Raw genomic sequence first — 24640 nt, forward strand, 5'->3', positions numbered from 1 at the left:
AACCCAAGTTTGGAGGGGCCTTAAGGCAGGACTAGGGTAGATCAGGAAATTTAAAAAATGAAAAATGCTTTTGTTTTCAACTAGCACTCACAATTTGACTATATGGAATCTTTAGGTACTAATGTTTTTAATGCAAGTCAGCAGGAATATAGTTCTTTAAAATATCCACTTTCCCCCCAATACTAGATTTTAGCTTCTATTTTATTCTTTATTTTATTGAGTTCTTTTAATTCCAGTACAGTTGATATACAGTGTGGCATCACTACATTATATGCCTGAAATTGCCAGTTGCCAACATCACTCACGTGTTCATCGGGGGGTGTGTGCTGTCTTATCCCCACCACCTGTTTACCCCTCTCCTCCATCCACGTCCCCTCTGGTGACCACCGGTTTGTTCCCTGTAGTTAAGAGTGTCTCTTGGATGGTCTCTCTCCTTAAAAACAGCCACTTTGGAGGTCTCCAATGACCGAGAATTAGAAAGGGCTTTGATCCTCTAAAATGCCCCACACAGGCTAGCCTCTGTTGTCTGCAGGCCTCGTCTGTCTTACTCTTTGGGCCTACCTCCTCCTGTCACCATGGGCCTTATTTCAGGACCCTCCTTTCAGGGAGCTCAGGGTTACTGCGGACACTGTGGCCAGTACTTCCAGCCCGTCTTCCCCAGCTCCGGGCAGAGAGCCACCTTGGATTCAGGATGAGGAGAAAGTGCATTGAGGCCAGAGTAGCCTCTGATGGGAACAGTGCTCGGTTGTATCTGACCACAGGGGAAATGCTTACCTCAGCTGCCATTGGCTTATTGATGCTGTTCACAAATTTGTTCACATGTTCAAAGTGTTTGGTCATCTCTGTTGCTAAAACCATGTCGATAATGGCCTGGCGCAGTGTTCGATAATGGTTCCTAAAATAACCAGAAGACAAAGAGCCTTGTTCATATCAGGTCCGGAATTAGAACTGTCGTGCTTCCATCTCCCCACACTTCCACAGCGCAGGAGGAAGCCAGGGGCACAGAGTTGGGAACCGAGTGCGGATCATCAAGTCTGCCTGTGCCTCTTCCCGGTAAGCCAGGACTTGCTGACGCTGTTCCACTGTCCCCAGTGCAGCGGACCCTTCATCGTAGGACGTGAGTGTGCGATGTCACATAGTAGGCACTTACTTTACAAAGTGGTTCCTTCTCCCTTCCCTTGGCAACACAAACCCAGTGAGGTGGAAGGCAATGTCAAGTCCCTGCCCTGCAAGCCTGGAGCAGCAGCCTGGTGAGCTGTCCCCGAGGCAGGTGGTCCAGACTCGGGTTTCTATTACAGAGACTTGTCAGCACTTCCTCAGGTGATGGCCTCAGAATCATGTTTTTCCCCTGAAAAAGCTCTAAATTAGATCGAAGGTGTATTGCGTGGAGCTGCAAACCTGCCCCATTAACTCTCCAGGTCCTATCATCTTCTTCTAACTTCCAGGAGCCAGCATGAAGAGCTCAGTAGAGTTGGCTCTTGGAGAAAATTCTTTCAGTGAAAGTTCTAAAAACAGTCCTTGACACTGACGAAACTTTCTGAAAGTGGAATAACTGGTCTCCGTGTTTTCTCAGATTTCTAGAAACCAGCGTGTTTGGTTCATGTCGAAGTGTGGTCCCTGCGGCCAGAGTGAGCTCTGTGCTCTGTGTCTGCTTGGCCCTCCAGCCTGGCCGCTGCTCCACGGGCAACAGCCATAGTGACTGCAGGCCTGTGGTGGCCCCCAGGGATTGCTCCTGTCTGTTCCTGGCTGGCCCACTTAGCCCAGGAAGGGGGAGACCTGTCCCACCCTTTGGGCTTTAACATTTCTGCTGGGACATCTAGAACAACACTGTCTCCTCATGAGTTAGGTTTTTAAGTGGCAAACATTGAACTGGGGGAAGATGAGAAAGGATGCATGTTCCTTGAGTTACACAAAAGGCAGGATGTCCTCCTGGGAGGGCAAAAATTCTGCTGTACTTATCAGTAAGACAATCAATATTTCTAATTACTTTGGGGATATGTAAAACATGTCCATAAACTCACTGAAGACCAAATGAAATTCCGAAAGATAAAAGCAGTCTGAAAAGTACAGGTAAGCTTACAAGCGCAAGGTGACTATCTTAATGTCTGATACAATGGTCCAACTATTGTTCTTTCTCCTTTTCCTTACCCTAAGAAGCAGCTCAGGACTTGAAGTTAGGGAAAACACCATTTCCCACTTACACTTCAAAAACCTGAGCACAGGAACCCAAACACCACAGACCTGTCGATGTTCTTGAAAATGTTGCATTTGCTGTCCTTGACAGTGAGCTGGAAAGCCAGGGCAGTGTGATGACTCTCTAAGACAGCGGTGTCATTGTAGAGCACGGCGAGTTCGCTGCCTGCATTGCAGAGGAACGAGTTGGTCCTTCCCGGGTGATCCACATCGTGCACCGTGGCTGCAATCAGTGCTGCGACCTCATCCAGCTGATCAAGGCTTCCCTGGGGCCGTGGGGAGGCAAGGGTGAATGTTATCCACTGGCTGTCAGAGACCTACACTCCTATCTGTGCCTCAGGAGGGATGGGATGACCAGAATATTTTCTTCGCCTGATGAGCCTTCTCTGACTTCCTAGAAGTTGAGAAGCTACCCAGGACATAGCACAGATACTCCACTATGCTGCAACGTATCTGGAGGGAAACAGAAATCTGAGCTATGGGACACATCTATTATGATGGATGCCTACATTCTCTTTCCAGCACCCACTCACTCCAGGTCTTTGCAGGAAGCCAAACAAGCCTTTCCAAATGCTTGCCCTGTGGTATTGCCCTGACATTTTCCCACGAGTGGAGAGAGCATAGAGTGGCCTATGATCCCAAGAATTACTTATTTCATTTGCTTGCTTGGGTAAAGAATGAGAGAGTGGCAGTAAGTGGCACAAATACATCGAGACTCTTCACACCAAGGTAAAAGAACTAGAGCCAAGCAGTACAAGAGAATCACGGACAAGAAAAAGAATTTTCCCAGGCCAACTAAGGTGAAGGCAGCTCTTGCCGTTGAAAACCAAATTCAGCTGCAGGCTAGCAGGCGGCAAAGGCAAAAGGGAGACCCTCTTTCTTAAGCTCCTGCTGTGTTAATCTGAGAACACAGACCAAAAGCACAAGGGCATACAAATGTTTTCTCAGATTACAACTTTAGGTAAGGGTTATTAAATGGGCTACTATCATGTAAGAGATCCTATAACTTGGGAATTCATTCAGTAATCATTTCTTCTAGGCTTACTGGGCTCTAGTTAGTAGAGTGTGAGCACTACAATGATGAACTACACTGGCATGCTTTCCGCACTAATGGGGTTGACAGTTTACTGGGAAAGGCACAAAATCTCTCTCTCTCTCACACACACACATGCACAAGTAAAAAATAAATCTCTGAGCTCAAGAGCTCCTTCCAGCCCAATTCTCCAAGGTTCTTTGCAGTTCTACATTTTCTGATTGTCTGGCAAGACTGTCAGAATTAGAAAATGTCTTTTAAATTATATTACAGTCTTAGCCTTGTTTCCATTGCTATTTGAGAAATTCAATCAGATTTTGCAGCCGCTAGCAGAATTCACAATTTAAAGGAAAATTCTTAGGGGAGGGAGAGTAAGGGAGATGATAAAGTGACCAAGAACTCCCTGATTTATCAAGCATTTAGTCACTATTTTTCTAGAGTGGTTCTGCTTAAGTGAGGTTCATCTCCAACTCTGGACTGCAGGGGCTGCCATCACTTTGGTCTTGACATTCATGCTTTAGGTTTTGCCCTCTACTGGCCCGGTGCAGCCTCAGCAGTGCAGTGTCTCGTGCAGCATATAGCAGAGGGCTGTGAGCCTGCAGTATGGATCTGGAAGTGCCCTGGCTCCTCCAAGAAAGGGCTGTACAAACACAGGTTCATGTCACCTTTTTTAACCACAGGTGATAAAGATCTTCAAAAGCATCACTCTTGGACCATATTCTTTATTTTGTTGGTGATTAAAGTGAATACCAAGATCAGCTTCCGGCTAATCGGCTTTGGCAAACTCTCCCCACCATGGTGGCATTTCTGCTCCTTCTGGCTGACCCACGGCCACTCTTCTAAGTACTCAGGGTCTTAGAATAAGGGGATGATCTCATGTCAGGCCACTGCAGACTGATAGGAATTTCAGTCTCTAAATAGCAGTTCTCCCGAGGCGTCTGCATTCTAAGCTTCAGTTCTAATTGCAGCAAAGGAATTACAAGCTTCACTGTGCAAGTGAGGGGAGAAGGGGAGGAAAGAAGGGGATCTCTTGCCAGCTGTGGCAAGAGATGTACATAGGGTGTACATAGGGCTGTCCTATAAATCAGCACCTGTAGAGGACACTACTCACTTCTAAATAAGACTAAGGGACGTGAAACCTCTCAGAATTATGTAAGTCATCAATATAGGAGATACACATTCACACCTACACAAAACACATACACACACATCTATGTCTGATCAGGAGAAGGGGGGATGGCTCATTCCTGTCTGATTTATAATTCACCACTGGCCCAATTCTGATCCTAAAATGGAACCTCTAGACAAAGTAACCATTTGCTGTAATAATGAAGTCCTGTCCTTGATCCCTCACAGGGGGCTCCTTGTGAATACCTGGAGAATGGGTTCATGAATCAGCCAGGCATGCAAAGGAGTCTCTCCCATGACATCAATTACTACTTTAGGCATGTGGGGGAGGGGAGAGCTGGGAGAAAAGGCCATGTCTTTACAACACCAACATGATCAGTTAATCTGAGTGTGTGTGTATATATATGTAAAAGTTAGCTTTTTTGGCTTAACATTTCATAAGATTGAGCTCCTGGACCTCCAATTTAGGCAGGTAACTAGATCCTGATATCAAAATTCTACCTTCACTCGCTCCTTTCCAAGGAAGAAGGCAGTGGCATGCAGGACATCGGCGGCATGGGTGGAGTTGTGGTAGGCATTGGAGGAGTGGTAGTTGGCTTCAATCACTTGGAGCCAGGCTCGAAGAGTAGTTTCAGAGCAGTGTAAAAATTCACATACTCCAAACCGAGAAAACACCTTTAAGCCCAGGTAAACCAATGGCCTGGAAAAAGGGAAAACAATTCACTGTATTCACTGGTCTAGAAACTGCTTTCTTTGATGACACGGGGGAATAGAGGCATTTTTCTTGAGACGCTTTTACTTCACATGCTCAAGGGCATAAAAATATTCCCTCCCCAAATTAGGAGACAGAACATCTCATCAGTCACGGATTTACAACCAGGTGCCTCGCAGTGATCCATACATGGTTTCTCGATTGTCTTTAAGTCAGATGGCCTTAGTGGTTCCAGCAACCAAGACAGATATCTGATAGTCCCTTTCCATCTCTACTTCTATACAAGCTCTATACTTCCTCTGTGTCCCCTCAGGAAGTCACTGAGCCTAAGGACAGTGGTCTCTGCAAAGTCTTACCATTTCCCATCACATTATTCATGTACAGGTGAGAATCATTCACATACTGTACATCAGCAGCCCCAGAAGAAAGCCTTCTCCTACTGTAGAAGAGGTCTTTCTGAGTTATTTAATTTTTTCCCTGCCTCCCGGATAGATCCAAGGTCAAGTCTGTAGTGCTCTCAAACTCATTTTGTGAGGTGGAGCTTCAACAGTTCAGGGCTGAGAGTACTTGTAACTCCTTTACTAGCACAAAGGAATGACCTGGATAAATCTGAAAAGGACACGTAGTAAGTCCTCATCCTTGGTCATCCCCCGGCTAATCCCACATCTTACCCACTCTGTCTCCATAAAGGAGCTCACTCAGGGGCCACAGTCTCTCTGGTTGTTCGACATTCCAGCATGGCATGACTGGTAGAACCTGTGAAGTTTCTTGTGGCAAGAACGCACGTCTCCCTCAAATCCAGATGTGAAAGTCTTGAGCGTGGCCATCAATCTTTCCCCACCTGCAGCCAGAGAAGCCACATACCTTTTATGTGTTACAGCTTCCAATTCAAAGATGTTGAACTCCCAACTTTCCTCATTATCAAGTAACTGAGCGATACAAGGGGGGACATCGTTGATGGTTATTGGCATCGCAAGGTGGCTGTGACTCTGGTGCACATCTGAGCAAACACATGGGGTTGGGGAGGCTGGTTAATTGCAGAATCTTGAGTGCCCCTGAGCATTTGTCATCATCTTCATGGTAGCTACTAGAAAGGACGTCTTGAACTTCTAAGGGTAGGAAGATTTTTTTACTTCCAGGTGCTTCTCTTACATTATGAAACTTCCAGATCCCCCAACCAAAAATGAAAATAAAAGAAGTATTCCATTTAACTGTTTAAATGTACAGAGATTTGCAATTCCTACTCGGACAGTGCTCAAAGAAGTAATTTTAATGAGGAGACCTGGTTTCAAATGCAGAACACAGGGACAGTGAACTCCAGTGAGACCCAAGAGGAAGTAACAACACTCTCCCCAAACAGTAATCCCAAAATGTGAGAAGGCACAGGCTGGAGACTGGTTATCATCATGACATGGACAGATGACAACTTACTCTTAGTGAACACATACTCGTTTCCTGACAACCTTCTCAAGCCATCCTGGAATAAAGAAAGCTACTATTAGAAGGGTGCTTTCCATGCTCTTAGCATTGTTCTCTCATTTCTTCCATTAGCCTAAGAGACCTGCATCCTGAAAACCCAATCTGGAACTCCAAGTTGAAGCTCAAAATTTTATTAAAGAGTATCTGTGAGACAGAGGATATTCTCCCTTCCACCACTATTAGCCCCAGGAGATGGAGAATTGAGAATAAAGTGGATAGGACTTCATTCAGGTTATACATCTGATCTCTGATTTGCCTTTTTTCAAATTCCCTCTTTGTCTTCTGGCATCTTGAAGCCACATTTCTGCAATTACAGAAGGGGTCCTGCTTTTGGATGTGGGTTATTTTGAAGGAACGCCACTTCCCCTTATAGGGACTGTGTTATTCTTGCGTTCTTATATTTACATATTGGGAAACCAAAGTCATGGGCCACATTTTGGGGATGACTTAATGTAAAAACTTAAAAAGGGTGGGCTGATTTTTTACTTATATCTAAATTTTTTTCCAACTGTATTTTCTGTTTTGCAACCTGGGCATTGCAACTGGCCTTTAAAATGAATTTCTGGGTTTGAGATGTTTGGAGCAGCATAAGGGAGTGGAAAGAATTCTGGTGGTTTCCATTTACTAGGCTCTTGAACTAGGCTCCAGATGGTGCTGCATCTCAGTTTCCTTCTCTCTGCTTTCTACCCTTAAGTATCTAATTATTTAGATCTTGCTTAAAAGTCATTTATAAAATTACTTGTCTCTCTAGAAAGTATGCACTAAGGTTCAAAGTATTAATGAAAATGGGAGCTTGGGTGGCTCAGTTAAGCCTCCCATTCTTTTTTTTTTTTTTTAAATTTTATTTATTTGACAGAGAGCATGAGTAGGCAGAGTGGCAGGCAGAAGGAGACTCCCCATTGAGCAGGGAGTCCAGCCTGGGGCTCTATCCCAGGGCCCTGGGATTATGACCTGAGCCAAAGGCAGATGCTCAACTGACTGAGCCACCCAGGTGCCCCAAGCCTCTGACTCTTGATTTCAGCTCAGGTCATGATCTCACGGTGCTGAAATCAAGCCCTATGGAGGCCTTGGCACTCAGTGGGGAGTCTGCTTCTCTCTTTCCTACTGCCCCTCCCCTGCTGTTTGGGTGCTCCCCCTCTTTAAAATAAATAAATAAATCTTTAAAAAATTAAAGTATTAATGAAGGGCTCCCCTGAAGTCATACCTTGGATCTTCAGGCCAAGCCCTTAATTTTTAAAACTCTATCAGTAGGCAAGTAACCATGGCTACAGCTGTCTTGCCCGTAAGGTAGGTATCACAAGGTACTCCTGTTCTTGTTTTGCTTTTCTTTTTCTGGTTCGCAAAACCAAATAAAAGGAGGTAGAATTCTACACTGGTTCCTCACAGCCTTACCTGCAAGATGGTACACCAGCAGGGGGAAGGAGGGCAGATAACGTAACTCCAAGAACCAAAAGCCTCCTACTGCGACTCAGCCGTGGCTGCCCTCCTGAAGGACCCTTGCCAGCGTTGTCCAGAGCTCAAGTTTATGATGCACTGGGAAGGAACAGCCAAGGCCAGCCCAGGGACAGAAAAGCAATGGGGGGGAGGGGTCACTAGATTACAGGCTCATTAAAGACCTTCAGCAGGAACAAGGAGAATGACTACAAAACCAGTCAACCCAGCATATGGCGGCAGGGCTGGACAGAAAACACACAGATGACTCCGGGAGTCTGTTTTCCTCCCAAAGAGTACTTTCAGTTTCAGCCTCTGATTAGGATTACAAATGAGTAATTTGAATCTTCTCCTTTTTCTTCACTTGCTGATATATGAAGATTACCGCCAAACAGTTCATATAAAAACACAAGAACAAATGAGTCCTTAAAAAATCAGCTGCTCGGGGCGCCTGGGTGGCTCAGTAGGTTAAAGCCTCTGCCTTTAGCTCAGGTCGTGATCCTGGGGTCCTGGGATTGAGCCCCGCATCAGGCTCTCTCTTCACCGGGGAGCTTGCTTCCCCCCCCCCCCGCCTGCCTCTCTGCCTACTTGTGATGTCTCTCTGTCAAATAGATAAATAAATAAATACATCTTTTAAAAAAAAATCAGCTGCTCTTGGTGGTTACAGAGGCTGAGGCAGGAGGTACTGGCCAGCTGGCAGGGGGCAGACCCCGCCCCACCTCACCCTACGGAGCCAGAACAGCTCATCTCTACCTTTACTGGATTCTAGTGTTGGGGGGTGGGGGCGCCTGGGTGGCTCAGTCGTTAAGTGGGGGAACTTCTATAGAAGCTTTGATTTTTAACAAAGGATTTTCTTTACAATTTTGTGGTGTAGTCTAAGTACAAACCCTTGCATGATATAAGGAGCCTGCTGTCCAAGGAGACCTAGCCATAACCCTCAATCCAACACTGCCCTGGGTCAAGGGGAAGACATCGACATATTCCACCCTGCATCAACTGCTACTCTTTACTGTAATGAGGATTCTGAAGCACTGTCTCCCATTGCTGTGATCAGTTAGCTTCATGGAAAGATACATTCAAGAATTCCTTGAATTCTACCACTCAGATAATAACTTTTGATGCAGATGCTTCTGGTTATGCTGACATTAGCCCACACAACAGATGTTTCTGCAACTACAGGCACCAGTTTCTATGTTACATGTTCTGTGTCCTCCGGAGGGCACTTCCTGCCTCTCCCCTGCCTTTCTGGGCTTCCCTCATCACTCACAGTCATCAGGCCTCCAACGAGATCACTGGTGTGGGGATCTTCATCTTTGGTACCCAGCTGAGGGGAATACAGTTCTGTGGTCCGTAGAATCTCTAAAACCCTGTCCAAGGCTTCTGCTACTGTGACGGGGCTATTCTCTTGGGCTGCATTGATGATATTTATAACCTAAAGAAGTAAAGAGAGAATACATTTGAGGATATTAGGATTCTAATTCCCAAAGGTTACACGTGTGCCTGGAAATGGTAAGAAATCAGATGATAACACGTTTTGTTGTTCAAAATGATCCGTGTTTCCTCCGAACCAGTCCATTCTTCCATCCCCCCTCTGCTGGTGGTGCTCCTACCACAGAAACTACGTTTTCTGCAGCTCCTTTGCTGATCCTTCTCTGGCTCTCTTCTACAGGTTGGAGCTCCTTGGAGACTGGTGCTGGGCCTTTCACTCTCCAGTCCTTCCAGAGACAAGCTATTTCCGTGATTTTGGACCCCTATGATCCACATCCAAGGACTCTCAAATTTACACCCTTGTCTCAACTCTTTTCGACCTTCAGCTTTGTATATTCAGCTGCCTACCTGACATAGCTACTGCACTATCTGACTTACATGTCCAAAACTAAATTCATGATATTGCTCCCTTCTCCCCAAAGCAGGCAAGTGAACAAATGGAACAACAACAACAACAAAAAAAAAAAATCGAAGACAAGAGCTCCTTCTCTGCTTCCTACACTGGGCAAAACAACACTTGTATCCACTTGTGCTCAAAGCCAAAACCTAGGAAGCCCCAGCTGACAAACCGTTTTCCCCATTTCTCGGTCACCTCTCCTAGTGTCCCTCATCACTAAGTTAAATTAATTCTACCCCTAAATATTTCTTCATCTATTCATTTCTATCTCCACTGCTGTAACTCAAATCCAACTAACAACACTTCATGGCCTGAAATTCTGGAAAAGCCCCAAACTGGCCTCTTCTCTTTCATTCTTGCCATTTCTAGTCCATTCTCTTCATGGCAGCTGGGTGTTCTTTTTAATAACATACTTGATCATGTCACTCCCCCACTTGAAACTCTTCAGTGGTTTCTTCTGCAAACAACTAAAACATGAACACTTCTCCCCCAGCCCCCACCTCCAGTCTCCGAGCTCTAGCCGCCCACACTTTTTTCCACCTTCTTCTTCAAATACTCCAATCCTCCAGTACTCCAATCAACTCTTTGCTTCTTCCCTCGCTGTGACTGCTGTCCAGAATTCTCTTCGCCCACCTTTTCTTCTAACATCCTTGCATTCTTCAGTTCTTACTTTAAACATTACTTCCTCTAGAGAGAGCTCTCCCTGATCACTTCATCCAACACGAATAGGGCCATAGTAATCTAATTTTCTCTTAGAACCCTACAGTTTTACTTACTAACAGTCATTGCAATTTATAACTACAAATTTATTTATTATATGTTTATTTAGTGTGCTTCCTCTCTACGGTATCAGTAGTAAGTCATTCATGACTTTATCTCCAGAAATTAGCCCAGTGCTGCGTGGCCCTGACTGCAGAGTGGAGGCAGCAGCTGCCACTCACCTTTGTGATGGGAGCCTCGATGGTCATGGAATGGATTCTTGCCATGGATGGATAGCGACGATTCTGTAGGCTTGGTGCTGAAGAGAAATAACAAAGTTGTAGCTGGTTCTGGTGGCTCAGCTTGGCTAAATACACCAAAGGAGCCCTTCATGGACCAGGGACCTGATTCTCAAAGGAATATTTCCCCACTGCCCTCCACACAGCAAAAGATATGCCCATCCTTCAATCATATAAGGCTGAGACACCAGGCACTACTTGCCAAAGTCTAGAAAAGGTGCTTTGGCCTGAAACCTTGATGGTGCAGGCAGGTTTTAGGAGTCCCAGTTCCAGAAGGGTAATTTCAGAGAGGGTTAATGGGATCCTGAGGTCCCATCTCACTTTCCTGTAAATCACTGAAGCCCAACTTTGATAGTTCCTAACTTTCAGTCCTCAGCTGTTGACCACATGATTGGGTAACTGCACTGCGGAAAAGGAAGCACGGGCCGCGGTCAGGGTGGGGCGCAGATGAAGGAGTCCACTCTCAGTAATTAGGGCCAGCCTCTCGACCTCCCTGTGCCCCTAGGTTCTTAACACCCAGAATCCAGTGATGGTTCTAGCTCTAATCAATAGAAACTTTCATTTTAAATTAATTCTAATTTAAATTTTTTTTAATTTTAAAATTCCAGTACAGTTTTTAAAAGGGTTATATTAGTTTCAGGTGTATAATATAGTGATTCAACAATTCCATACATTACTCAGCGCTCATCATGATAAGTGTACTCTTTATCTCCGTCACCCATTCACCCTCCCCTCTGCCCCAGCAACCTCCCCTCTGGTAACCACTATTTTATTCTCTACAGGTAAGAGTCTGTTTTCTGACTTTTGTGGGTTTTTTTGGCTTTATTTGCTTCTTACATTCCACATGAGTGAAATCATACATATTTTTCTTTCTGATTTCACTTAGCATTATGCTCTCCAGATCCATCCACGTGGTTGCGAACAGCAAGATTCCATGCTTTGTTAGGGCTGAGAAATACTACATTGTGTGTGTGTGTGTATTACATATAATATTATACATACGTTATATATAATCTATAACATTTATCTTTACATTATGTTCGTATATGTAATATATATTATATATAATATATACACACAGTAAACATACATATATTATACATAATATATACACACATATTACATATATATTAAATCTTTTATCCATTCAACTATCAATGGACACTTGTGCATCTTCCATAATTTGGCTATTGTAAATAATGCAGCAATAACCATAGAGGTGCATATATCTTTTTGAATCAGTATTTTTGTATTCTATGGGTAAAAGACCCAGGAGTGGAAATTAATGGATCTTATGGTAATTCTTTGAGGAACCTCCATACTTTTTTCCATGGTGTTGCATCGATCTGCATTCCCACCAACAGTGCACAAGGGTTCCTTTTTCTCCACATGCTCGCCATCAATACTGTTACTTCTCATGTTTCTGATTTCAGCCATTCTGACAAGTGTGAGGTGATAGCTCATCAGGGTTTTGATTTGCATTTCCCTGATGATCAGTGATGTTGAGCATCTTTTCATTTGTCTGTTGACCATCTGGATGTCCTCTGGATCAACAGCTTCTTGCCTTCTGCCCATTTTTAATCAGATTATTGGTGGTTTTGAGTTGTGTAAGTTTTTCAATATATTTTGGATACTAACCTTCTATTAGATAGGTACATTTGCAAACGTCTTCTCCTATTTGGTAGGTTGGCTTTTAGTTTCTTGACTGGTCCTTTTACTTTGCAAAAGCTTTTAATTTTGGAATAGTCCCAGTAGATTATTTTTGCTTTTATTTCCCTTGCCTCAGGAGACATATTTGGAAAAATGCTGCTAGGTCTAATGTCAGAGAAATTAATGCCTCTGCTCTCTTCCAGGATTTTTATGGTTGGAGGGCTCACATCTCTGTTTTAGTCATTTCAAGTTTGTGTGCATGGTGTGAGAAAGTGGTCCAGCTTCATTCTTTTGCATGTAGCTGTCCAGTTTCCCCAACACTGTGGAAGAGACAGTCTTTTTCCCATTGCATATTCTTTCCTGCTTTATCAGAGATTAATTGACCATATAATCATGGGTTTATTTCAGGGCTCTCTATTCTGTTCCACTGATTAATGCTTTATTTTTGTACCAGTACCATACTACTTTGATTACCACAGCTTTGTAGTGTATCTTGAAATCTGGGATTGTGATACTTCTGGTTTTGTTCTTTTTCAAGACTGCTTTGGCTATTTGTGGCCTTTTGTGGTTTCATACAAATTCTAGGATTATTTATTCTACTTTTGTGAAAAATGTTGCTGCTATTTTGATAAGGGTTGCATTAAATTTGTAGGATAGGTAGTACAGACATTTTAATATTTGTTCTCCCAATCCATGAGTATGCAGTATCTTTCCAGTCATTTGTGTCGTCTTCAATTTCTTTCATCATTGTTTTATACTTTTCAGAGCACAGCAGATCTTTCACCTCCTTGCTTGAGCTCATTCTAGGTATTTTATTATTTTTGGTGCAACTGTGTATCAGATTGCTTTCCCCTTTTCTGTTACTACATTAGTAGTGTATAGAAATGCAAAGAATTTAGGTACCATTGGTGGTTTTTTTTAATACTGTGACCTTACTGAATTCATTTATCAGTCCTATTACTTTCTGGGTGGGGTCTTTAGTGTTTTCTCTACATATTATCATGTCGTTTGCAAATAATCAAAGTTTTATTTCTTCTGTAGAAATTTGGAGGCCTTTTATTCCCTTTTCTTATCTAATTGATGTGGCTAGTATTTCCAGTACTAGGTTGAATAGAAGTCACAGTGGACATCCTTGTCCTGTTCCTGATTTTGGAGGAAAAACTCTTCTTTGCATTGAGTAGGTTGTTACCTGTGGGTGTTTTATATGGCCTTTATTATGTTGAGGTATGTTCATCATGAATGTAGGTTATCAGATTTTTTTGTCATCTTTGTCAGATGCTTTTTCTGAATCTTTCAGTTTAAAGTGATTATATGGTTTTTATCCTTTCTCTTGTTGACTGATTTGCAAATATTGAACCTCCCCTCGCATCCCAATAGTAAATCCCACTTCATCGTGATGAATGATTTTTTTTAATGTACAGTTGAATTCATTTTGCTAATGTTTTATTGGGGATTTTTGCATCTAAGTTTATAAGAGATATTGGCCTGTAATTCCCTTTTTCTGTAGCATCTGTTTTCATATCAGGGTAATACTCTCAGAGTGAATCTGGCTACTTTCCTTCCTCTTCTGTTTTTTTTTTTTTTTTTTAATAATTTGAGAAGAATAGGTAATAACTCTTTAAATGTTTGGTAGAATTTACCTGTGAAGCTGTCTGGTCTTGAACTTTTGTTTTTTGATTACTAATTCAGTTTCATTGTTGGTAACTGGTCTGTTCAAAGTTTTTGTTGCTTCCTGATTCAGTTTTGGGAGGTGCTATGTTTCTAGTAATTTACCTATTTCTTCTAGGCTATCCAGTTTGTTGGCATATGATTTTTAATAATATTTTCTTATAACTTTATTTCTGTGGTGCTGTGGTGTTGGTCGTTACTGCTCTTTCATTTCTGATTGTTTGTTTGAATCTAGCTAGAGGCTTATCAATTTCACTGATGTTTTCAAAGAACTGTCTCCTGGTTTCATTTATTTTTTCTCTTTTAGTTTTCACTTATTTCTGCTCTATTACTTCTTTCCTTCTACTGGCTCTGAGTTTGATTTGTTTGTTTGATAACTCCTTTAACTGTAAGGTTAGGCTGAGATTTTTTTTTTTCTTCTTGAGGTAGGTCTGTATTGCTATAAACTTCCCTCTTAAAACTGCTTTTATTGTACCTGAAGATTTTGGACCATTAAGTTTTCATTTTCATTTGTCTCCATGCATATTTCCATTTCCTCTTTGATTTCTTAATGGACCCATTCATTATTTAGTAGAATGTTATTTAACCTCCACGTATTTATGTTCTTTTTGCTTTTTTCATGTGGTTGATATCTATTTTCAGGACTTGTGGTTCAAAATGATGCATGGTATGACTCTGAACTTGAATTTCTTGAAATTTGTTTTGTGACCTAACTGGTGATCTCCATCTGCTCTTGAAAAGAATGTGTATCCTGCTGTTTCAGGTCATAATGTTCTGACCATATCTGTTAGATCAATCTGGTCCAGTGTGTCATTCAAAGCCACTGTTTCCTTATTGATTTTCTGCTTGGATCGGTCTATTGATGTAAGTGGGGTGCTAAAGTCCCCTACAATTATTGTATTACCATCAATTACTTCCTCTGTTTGTTATTAACTGCTTTTTGTATTTGAGTGCTCCCACATTGGATAAACAATTATTTATTTACAATTGTTCTATCTTCTTATTGAATTGTTCCCCTTATGAAATAGTATCTTCATCTCTTGTTATAGTCTTTGTTTTAAAGTCTATTTTTTTCTAATATAAGCATCCTTACCCCAGGCTTTTTTTTTTTTTCCCCCACTACCATTTGCATGGTAAATGCTTTTCCATCTCTTCACTTTCCATCTGCATGTCTTTGGGTCTGAAATGAGTCTTATAAGCACCATATAGATGGGTCTTCTTCTTCTTCTTTTTTTTAAATCAGTTTCATAACCTTAGTCTTTTGATTGTTTAGTTCTAAGTAATTATTTAGAGGTATATACTTACTACCATTTTGTTACTTATTTTACGGTTCTTCTCTGTTCCTTTATTCTCTTGCTCTCTTCTCTTATGGTTTGCTGGCTTTCTTTAGTGATATATTTGAATTCCTTTTTATTTTTCTCATATTACTGAGTTTTAAAAGAAAATATGTATTTATTTATTTTAGGGAGAGAGAACATGAGCTGGGGTAGGGGGGAGAGCAAAGAATCTCAAGCAGACTCCCCAGTGAGTACAGAGCCTCACGGGTGTGTGTGTGTGTGTGTGTGTGTGTGTGTGTGTGTGTGTGTGTGTGATTTATCTCACCACCCTTAGCTCTGCTCCTATGATTTTGTCCCATTCTTTCATTTGGGACATATTCCTCTGTCTCCTCATTTTGTCTTTCTGTGTCTGTTTCTATGTATTAGGAAAGTCAGCTACAACTCCTGCTCTTGAAAGTAGTAGCTTTGTGAAGGAGAGGTCCTGTAGTGCCCTGCTGTGCAGTGTCTCTTGTTCATGGGAACCTGGCACTTGAGGAGTGTCTCCTCTTGTTTTATGCACATACTGTTGTGGCTGAGCTGCTTTTCCCTTTGATCCAGTTGATTCCAACGGCTCTTTGCCTACTGTGGGTAGGGTTTGGTCCTTGGTGTTGTGAGTGGGCCAGTCTGGGGCTGCCTTGGGCTTGAGTTGAGTCACACCAGGCATTTGCCAGAGAGACAGGGTCACTGATTTTCAGGGTGCTTTCCTGTGCTGTTCCCTAAGAAACTTTTCTTGGCAGATAGGGCTTGCAGTCAGACCAGATGTCTGCTCCTAGCTCACTGCTGGGGCTGCACTGTTGGGGCTGCTGGTATGTGTGTGGTTGTCTTCCCCTCTACCCAGAGCAGGAGTCATTTTGGAGTGGTGCTGGTCCCTGATGGGGCTGCTTGCACCTGCCAGCCTTGTGGCTCTGCTTTGGATGGGCCCTGGCCAAGAGCTTACTGGAAGGGGGCAGGTCCACAAGAGAATAGGAGATCCACAGTACAACTAACCTAATCCAGTCCTCCTTTGGCAGCATCTGAAACCCTGGGCTGAGGCTGGGCTTGCACAACCCTCTGATAGCCTTTGTTTGCTGAGTGCCCTGAGGGCCCACAAAGCTGAGCCACCTCTGCTCCCAAATCCCTGGGGTTCAGGTGGCCTCGGGCAAGTCAAGCCACTTGGGTCTACCATCTGTGCTTATAATCACCAGGCTTGTGGGGCTTAGGGCTCCAAGTATGAGATCTCCAAGTGAGGGCCCCCTCCAACAACCACATCTGTCAGAGCTGGGCCCTAAGGCCTGGTGCTGTCCTCCCACCTATGCCATCAGGAATTAGGAAGAGGCACATCCCTTTCTTACCCAGGTAGACCCTAGGTTAGGGTTTGTGTGGGTCTGCTTTGTCAAGAGACCTGGAGCTGGGGCTGGCTGGAGAGGGCTATCACAGAGCCAGTTGATTTTTAAAGTTCCAGATGTTAAGCCCACTAATTTTAAGAATTCACCAAATTTGGCCCTTTTGTTTTTCAAAGCCCAATCTTATGGGGACTTCCCATGCCTGGGGTGTCTGGCATGAGGGTCTCTTCTCTTCCCCTCTCCAAGTCAGATCATGATCTCCCTCCTACAGGTCTGCTTAGCTCCCAAACTTGTCCCCACCCTCCCCACTCTCCTCTATATGGACTATTCTCTAACTTTAACTGTGGAGTTTGTTCTGCCAGTCTTCAAGTTGTTTTCTGGGTTATTTACACTGGTAAGAGTTTTATTTAGCTATATCCATGGGATGCAGTAAGGTAAGGGTCCTCCTACTCAGCCATCTTCTCTCTCTTTTTTTGGAACAGGTAATGCTTACATGTGGGTAGAAAATTCAGAGGGGAGAAGCTTTACTTAATTTAAAAGCCCTGTTCTCGGGATGCCTGGGTGGCTCAGTGGGTTAAGCCTCTGCCTTCGGCTCAGGTCATGATCTCAGGGTCCTGGGATCAAGCCCCGCATTGGGCTCTCTGCTCAGCAGGGAGCCTGCTTCCCCGCTCCCCTCTCTCTGTCTGCCTCTCTGCCTGCCTGTGATCTCTCTCTCTGTCAAATAAGTAAATAAAATTAAAAAAAATAAATAAATAAAAGCCCTGTTCTCATTAGATCTTACTACCACTTCCTATGAGGCAGGCGGGAGGGATAAAATCTTCATGATATAGATGTGATAACTTAATCTAGGCAGTATCAGGAGAGCCTTCCTGCTGCTCCGCCATCACTGCAGCCCTCTTCTGTGCTCTGCAGCCCCTACTTCTCCACGTTCTGCAGGGATGATGATCCCACCCCAAACTCTATGCTGAAAACCAAGCTAATCCAGTTCAAATTCTCTCTTCCATTATCCTTTCCATCTAAAATGTTCTGTGTACATCTGAAAATATTTCAGTCCCTCCTTTTTCTTTACATTCTTGGTCCCAATCTTTCGCACGCCCTGGGATTTATCCATCTTCCTGTACGAATTATTCATCTTGTCTCTAGAGGCTTTGGTCCTTGCTAGTGTAGCCACTTCCCTCATACTCAGGTTTCACACTGTGACCCAAAGGATTGGAAAGTCCTTCACTTGTCCTTCCTGTTTATTCCCGGAGGTTACCATCCTACTGCTGTCCTTTCTACCTCAGTCACTAATTATCCCTCTTCATGCCCCTGGAATGAATGAAATCCACTAGTTCTCAGTTCTTAAGCTTGCTGGTCTCTGCAGCATTTCTACTGCTCGTCATCTCTTTTCTCTTGCTCCCCTCCTGTTCTTGGTTCGCCACCACCTCTCCTGCAGTCTTCACAGGCCCTATTTCTCTTGCCTCTCCTCTCACTGAAGGTGTGCTTTCAAGTCTTAGACCCTCTTTTCTTTCCTCTTTCTCTCCCCTACCTCCATCTCTCTCTCTCTCTCTCTCTCTCTCTCACACACACACACACACACACACCCCTTAGAGATCTCCCCCTGCTCATAGCTTCATCTATCACCTCTAGGACTCCTGAATACATATCTCTAGCCCTGAATACCTGTTTTACATTTTAGCTTCCTTGCCATCTCTACTAAAATAAAACTCATCATTTTCTCCTCCCCCAACCTTGGCCATACATGCAGACTCCTGTTTTTGTAACTATTACTCATTTTTTTCCCCACGTACCTACGACTGAAATTTCAGAGTCATCTTTGACTTTCTCAATGCCCTGCAAATGTAAATGATTACTTAGGCCTGATTGAACTCAAATAATGTTCTGATAAATTCTGCTTTGCAGAGCGGAACCACCGTGCTGCTAAGTTCTGTCTCACAGTACTTCTGTGACATTTTATAAAGGGTTAGGGTGTGTAACAGGTACACTGCAAATTGGGTTTGCACTGAAGTCGGGAAGCCAGGACTCTGGGATTCTCTCTCTGCCACTGGAGTGACCTAGCTGTCAAAACTCCAAGCTGCTCTGGTGGTTACATGGCTCAACAGACTTTAGGTATCAAGGAATATGCATAGAATCATTTCAAAGAGAAGACAAAGTAAAAAGTAAAAAAGAATCAAAAGGCCCACAATTTTTTCAGTTTATAGAGAAAGAAAAGCACCTTTCACCAAGACCGTACTACTTGGGGCTTCTTGAGCACATTCCTCTGGCATCTTCTACACCTTAGAAAGGTCAAAGAAACGTGAGAAACTTACCATCACTGCCTCGAGATGATATCGATTTCACATCAATGGACTCTTTCCTTCTGTTCTTGTATCTGAATGAATGAGACTCTAAGGATTTCAAATTAGGAACAGAAAGTGAGTAGTTTGCAGCTTATTTACAGATGAAGTTTAGACACATTCCCCCCCTGCCCCATTATCTAAAAAACAAGTTTCCTTTTTAAGCCCTACAGAATAGTCTCAAGAAACAGCAAACCGGCGCGCCTGGGTGGCTCAGTGGTTTAAGCCTCTGCCTTCGGCTCAAGTCATGATCTCAGGGTCCTCAGATGGAGCCCCGCATCGGGCTCTCTGCTTGGTGGGAAGCCTGCTTACCCCTCTCTCTCTGCCTGCCTCTCTGCCTACTTGTGATCTCTCTCTGTCAAATAAATAAATAAAATCTTAAAAAGAAAAAAAAAAGAAACAGCAAACCACTTTTTCTTTGAATCATCAACAAAAAATTGTCAGTCATATTAATTGTAAAATGATACTCTTTTTTTGTGACACCCCAATGTAGCATGGTAATAGGGCTTATTATCAAGGGCTTTGCAGTTCCATTAATAAAATACTTTTTAAAAAGTAAACATTAAAAGGGGCACCTGGATGGCTCAGTCAGTTAAGCCTCTGACTCTTGATTTTGACTCCAGTCATGATCTCAGGGTTGTGAGAGCCAGCCCGACATTGGGCTCCTCACTCAGTGGGGAGTCAGCTTGATATGCTTTCCCTCTGCCCTGCCCCCTGCTTGCACACATGCACATGTGTGCTTTCTCTCTCTCTCCCTAAGGTAAATAAATAAATCTATTTAAAAAAATAAACCGGGCGCCTGGGTGGCTCAGTGGGTTAAGCCGCTGCCTTCGGCTCAGGTCATGATCTCAGGGTCCTGGGATCGAGTCCCACATCGGGCTCTCTGCTCAGCAGGGAGCCTGCTTCCTCCTCTCTCTCTCTGCCTACTTGTGATCTCTCTCTGTCGAATAAATAAATAAAATCTTTAAAAAAAATAAAATAAAAATAAAAAAATAAACCATTGGGGCACCTGGGTGGCTCAGTGGGTTGAAGCCTCTGCCTTCAGCTTGGGTCATGATCTCAGGGTCCTGGGATCGAGTCCTGAATCAAGCTCCCTGCTTAGCAAGGAGCCTGCTTCCCTCTCTCTCTACCTGCCTCTCTGCCTACTTGTGATCTCTGTCTGTCAAATAAATAAATAAAATCTTTTTAAAAATAAAAATGAAAATTTTAAAAAAACATTAAAAACTGGGGTAAATTTGGGGGGTTCATTTTGACCTGAAGGACAGTATATGTAACTGGGTGGGGAAGGCTTTTACAAGGATATCTGTGGAAATAAAATACTAGTGAGATGCACAGAAAGTTGAATTTATTGAAGAAACTAATATGGAGTAATTTTGGGTCTCTCTGAAAGTTTAGACCTCCAGAGGGTCTCCTGAGGAGGTCATTTCATCGAATGAGACATACTGCCATTGCCAGGAAGGCAGAGAAGAAAATGCACATTTTAAATCCCAACCATTTCCACAACTTGACTCTCGCCTCTGTCCCTCTTTTCTCAGGGGGTGAAAAAGCACTTAAATTCTGCTTAAGTCTTTGCTGACTTTGAATTTAACACCCAGAATTTGTGGCCATGTCAATCCAAGACTGAAGCACAGAGGTTGCGCTTCTGGTCAGGACCAAGAGATCGACGTGTCAGGGCAGCAGGGTTGGCCTCAGAAACATGCATTTGCAGGGCACTGGGTGCTCGTGGAGTAACCCAGTGGTAAGGAGAGAAACTTAATCTTAACAGCATCGCTCCTCACTGGGCTAAGACAGGAGGGGGACATGGCAGGTTCCTGCAGGGAGAATGCATTTCTCAGATACCACGATTCCAAGAAAGAAAAAAAAATTCCAGTGTTCATATTCCAAGAAAGAAAAAAAAAAGATGCAATAATGCTCTTTTAAGAATTGTCTATTAGCATGAAAAAAAGTACAAGAGAGAACAGCAGTTAAAAGAATAAGCTTCTGGATGGCTCAGTTGGTTAAGTGACTGCCTTTGGCTTAGGTCATGATCCTGGAGTCCTGGGATCGCGTCTTGCATCAGGCTCCCAGCTCCATGGGGAGTCTGCTCCTTTCTCTGACCTTCTCCCTTCTCGTGCTCTCTCTCACTCTCTCTTTCTCTCAATAAATAAATAAATAAATAAATAAAATCTTAAGAAAAACAAAAAAAAAGAGCTCCAGAGCCCAACTGCCAATGTTCAGGTCTCTACCATGCTGTGTACTAGCTGTGTAACCGTAGGAATGTTATTTCTCTGTGTCTCCATATCTGTATCTATCGAGTGGAGTTGTTCACAGCATCTCTCTCAGGCTATTGGAAGACGTAAATGAGTTAATCCGCGGCAGCAGCTAGCATGGTGCCTGCTACGCTGTACGTATGTGGTTCATGCTGGCTCATAGTATTAACTGCGTCTCTTCACTTGGAAATATACCTTCGAGGCACACATAGGATCATGTTACAATACTGTTCTGCTATTTGCTGTTTTCACTTCAAAATATGTCTTAAATACTTTCTTCTGGATCACCTTTTTAACCATTTACTTTAGTGTCCTAAAAAATCTGATTCAGTTAAAAAAAATTAAATAAGTAAACTTGAATTATTTTATATAGCAAAAAGTGAAAAGCAGAACTATTCTGAAGTTGATCTGAACACCATAACCCTAGAGCCTTGTCTTAAATGATATAACAAAATATTTACACTGTCCCTTTGGCTCATTCTGTCTTCCAGATTCTGCCTTAATAGTTTTCATAGCCTTGGATAGGAGTTTCAGAGTTTATAAAGACAGCTATGGGTAGTGATACTTTACATGACATTGTTAGGATCATATGGCATCTTTCAAACCTTGAAAACTAACAGTGGTCCCTTGCAAGACACTCCTTTAAGTGCTCTTCAGGGACTTAATAATCTCATGTTCCTAACACTCATTTACCACATAATAAATTAAATATAACTTAATAAAGATTTAAGATTACATTCAAGATTAAAAAAAAATCAAGAATTCCTCAAAATTTAATTTCTAAATAAAACTAAAGTAGGGGGGAGCCTGGGTGGCTCAGTGGGTTGAAGCCTCTGCCTTCGGCTCGGGTCATGATCCCAGGGTCCTGAGATCAAGCACTGCATCAGGCTTCCTCCCCACCTCTCTGACTGTCTCTCTGCCTACTTGTGAGCTCTGTCAAATAAATAAGTAAAATCTTAAAAAATAAATAAAACTAAAGTAGGGAAGTTGGTTTCTTGGCTGGCTGGCTGAATTCTAAATCATTCACTAGAAATTACTCAAAGGTATCTAATGCTTATTCCTGATTTTATCTCAGCTAAAATTAAGAGAATACAGCAACAGAAATTATTAAAAGTTTGGAGAAATTATTCTTCAATAAAAGGCCATTTGAATCAAATAATTCATTATTCATTCTACCAATAGATGCTTATGGAATGAATTTAAAAACCAGAGAAAATAAGGATAAAGGAAATTTAAATAAATTTATTCAATGACAAGAAGGGATATAATATTAACAATTTTGGGGGGGAAAAAAAGCTAACATTTACTGAGCACCTACTCTGAAGCAGACATTGTGTTTCAATGTTAAAGTATAGAAATTATCTTTTATGATCATTACAACAATTCTGAAAGCTACATAATATGATCCTCATTTTACCAGTGAGAAAAGGTAAACTTGGAGAGATTATGCAGGTAGCTCAAAGTCAAAGAGTTAGTCAAATGGGGGAACCTATGTTTTGTAAGATGGGATAGTTTCAACATAGCCATGCTCTGGGAACATTTTTATTGGGTCTATTATGTGCAAGGCAATGCTGGGCACTGTAAAGGATATGAAAATGGAAGAGGTTTTGGCACCCAGAAGCTCATAAGTTAGTTAAAATATTACTCTTGCTGTGTACAAGAAATAAACTAAAACATCAGATAGAGACAGAGACATACCAGGAGGGAAAGGCCAGGGGAATGGAAGGACAATACCCCACAGCTAAGTATCAGGTACTGCTAGATATTATATACACTTTCTCCTTTACTCTTCCTAGCAAGAGATGGACATTATTAATTCGTTTTACAAGCAAAGAAACTAAAATGTAGAAGGATCAAATTAAATCTGAGTGTGCTAAAATATGGACCATCCTAGAATCAAGGACAAGGACTGAATTAGTAGCTCAGGGTCTAACCTTACGCATTAGCATCTGGGAAAACCATTAACTAAGCAAAGAAGGTCACGCATGTATGCAGGAACAAGAATTTTAAGTCTGAGAGCAGACTGGTTTTTTGCTCTAATGATTAGAGAATTACAGACCTTTCAAATCCAATAGTCATCTGGTCTAACCACAGTTGAGGGCAGAGGAGACAAAGGGTCAGACAGAGTGTAAACTGAGGGGGAAGGGACTGACATGGTGCCTCAGTGCTCTTGACTTCCCGCACAGGGCCGTCCATGCTCTCTAATCAGCTAGCCACCAAGAGCTAGGAGGGAAGGGTAGCCTGTCCAGGGTACAACAGTGGGTTTCCCGCGGACTTCTGGGCCACTCTCTTTTGTGTTTATTTGCTCTGTAAGGTCTCTAGCCAGCAAAATTAAACCAGGATGGGAACGGCATTCAGTAGAAAATGTTACCATGAATCAAGAGGTCAAGTTTTGAAGGGATTCTGCTTGTATTCTGACTCTCTCCAGCCTTCCAATACCAGCACTCAGATTTTGGCAATCCAAATTCTGGGGTAGTGAGTGTCTACTTCTTCAGAGTAATTTAGACTCCTTCAGAGTAATTTATACACTTGAACCCACCAGTGCCACCAGAGTGTATACACATGAAATGGAAGTGTTCTCACCTGTCTGAGAATTGTCTCCTGAATCACGATGAACCTTGTGAAGCTAAAGTTGTTCAAAAGTTTGGGGAAACAAGAGAAGAAAATTTAAAATATAGTATTAGCTACATTTCCAGCCAAACAGCTTCATTAAAAAGCTCTGAAGATTCAAGAAATCAAGAAGTTACACAGATAATATGAACAGATGAAAGATGCACACCAACTGATTATACTACAAATGCTCTAGTACATTCAGACACTTCTGGAATGCCTGAGCCCGAGAGCAAGGAGATACCCAAGGGATGTGCTTTCTACCCAGAACGTCTACATCTCCTTTCAGCTGTTTCCATTTTGACCATTGCATAAATGCAGAAAGACAAAAATCTGTAACAAATCTTTTATAAGGCTAATATATAACCTATTTAGATTTTAGACATGTTATAAAATTTTTCTATAATATAAAAATAATCTGAATTTAGGCCTAGGATTTTAAAAACCTCTCTAAAAATCTCTTCTAGTGTTCCTCAATTATGGACAGAGTTGATTTACAAAATGTTTATTCACAAAGAGATATGAACATAGGATGCAGCTTAACACCTACTTCCTCTCATTATCAACTTTGGTATCCTAATGATTTTATGCTAATGCTCAATAAATATCTGTCAAATGAGTCATTAATAC

At 42.5% G+C, this 24640-nt stretch overlaps 1 protein-coding gene across 12 annotated transcripts in view; it reads right to left on the reverse strand.

Moving 5' to 3' along the window:
- The window catches only part of PDE8B (phosphodiesterase 8B), a 264788-nt gene that overhangs the window by 6777 nt on the left and 233371 nt on the right, over positions 1 to 24640 (reverse strand). For all 12 annotated transcript variants that reach the window (XM_032335894.1, XM_032335897.1, XM_032335899.1 and 9 more), the window contains 9 exons: positions 23984 to 24026; positions 19125 to 19202; positions 10803 to 10879; positions 9244 to 9408; positions 6498 to 6543; positions 5931 to 6066; positions 4856 to 5054; positions 2242 to 2459; positions 775 to 895 (listed from right to left, as the gene is read on the reverse strand). In XM_032335894.1, coding sequence (XP_032191785.1) covers positions 775 to 895; positions 2242 to 2459; positions 4856 to 5054; positions 5931 to 6066; positions 6498 to 6543; positions 9244 to 9408; positions 10803 to 10879; positions 19125 to 19202; positions 23984 to 24026 — 1083 coding nt within the window. The remainder of the gene's footprint in view (positions 1 to 774; positions 896 to 2241; positions 2460 to 4855; positions 5055 to 5930; positions 6067 to 6497; positions 6544 to 9243; positions 9409 to 10802; positions 10880 to 19124; positions 19203 to 23983; positions 24027 to 24640) is intronic.

Source organism: Mustela erminea, chromosome 3, assembly GCF_009829155.1.
Source record: "Mustela erminea isolate mMusErm1 chromosome 3, mMusErm1.Pri, whole genome shotgun sequence".
Taxonomy (NCBI): Eukaryota; Metazoa; Chordata; class Mammalia; order Carnivora; family Mustelidae; genus Mustela; species Mustela erminea.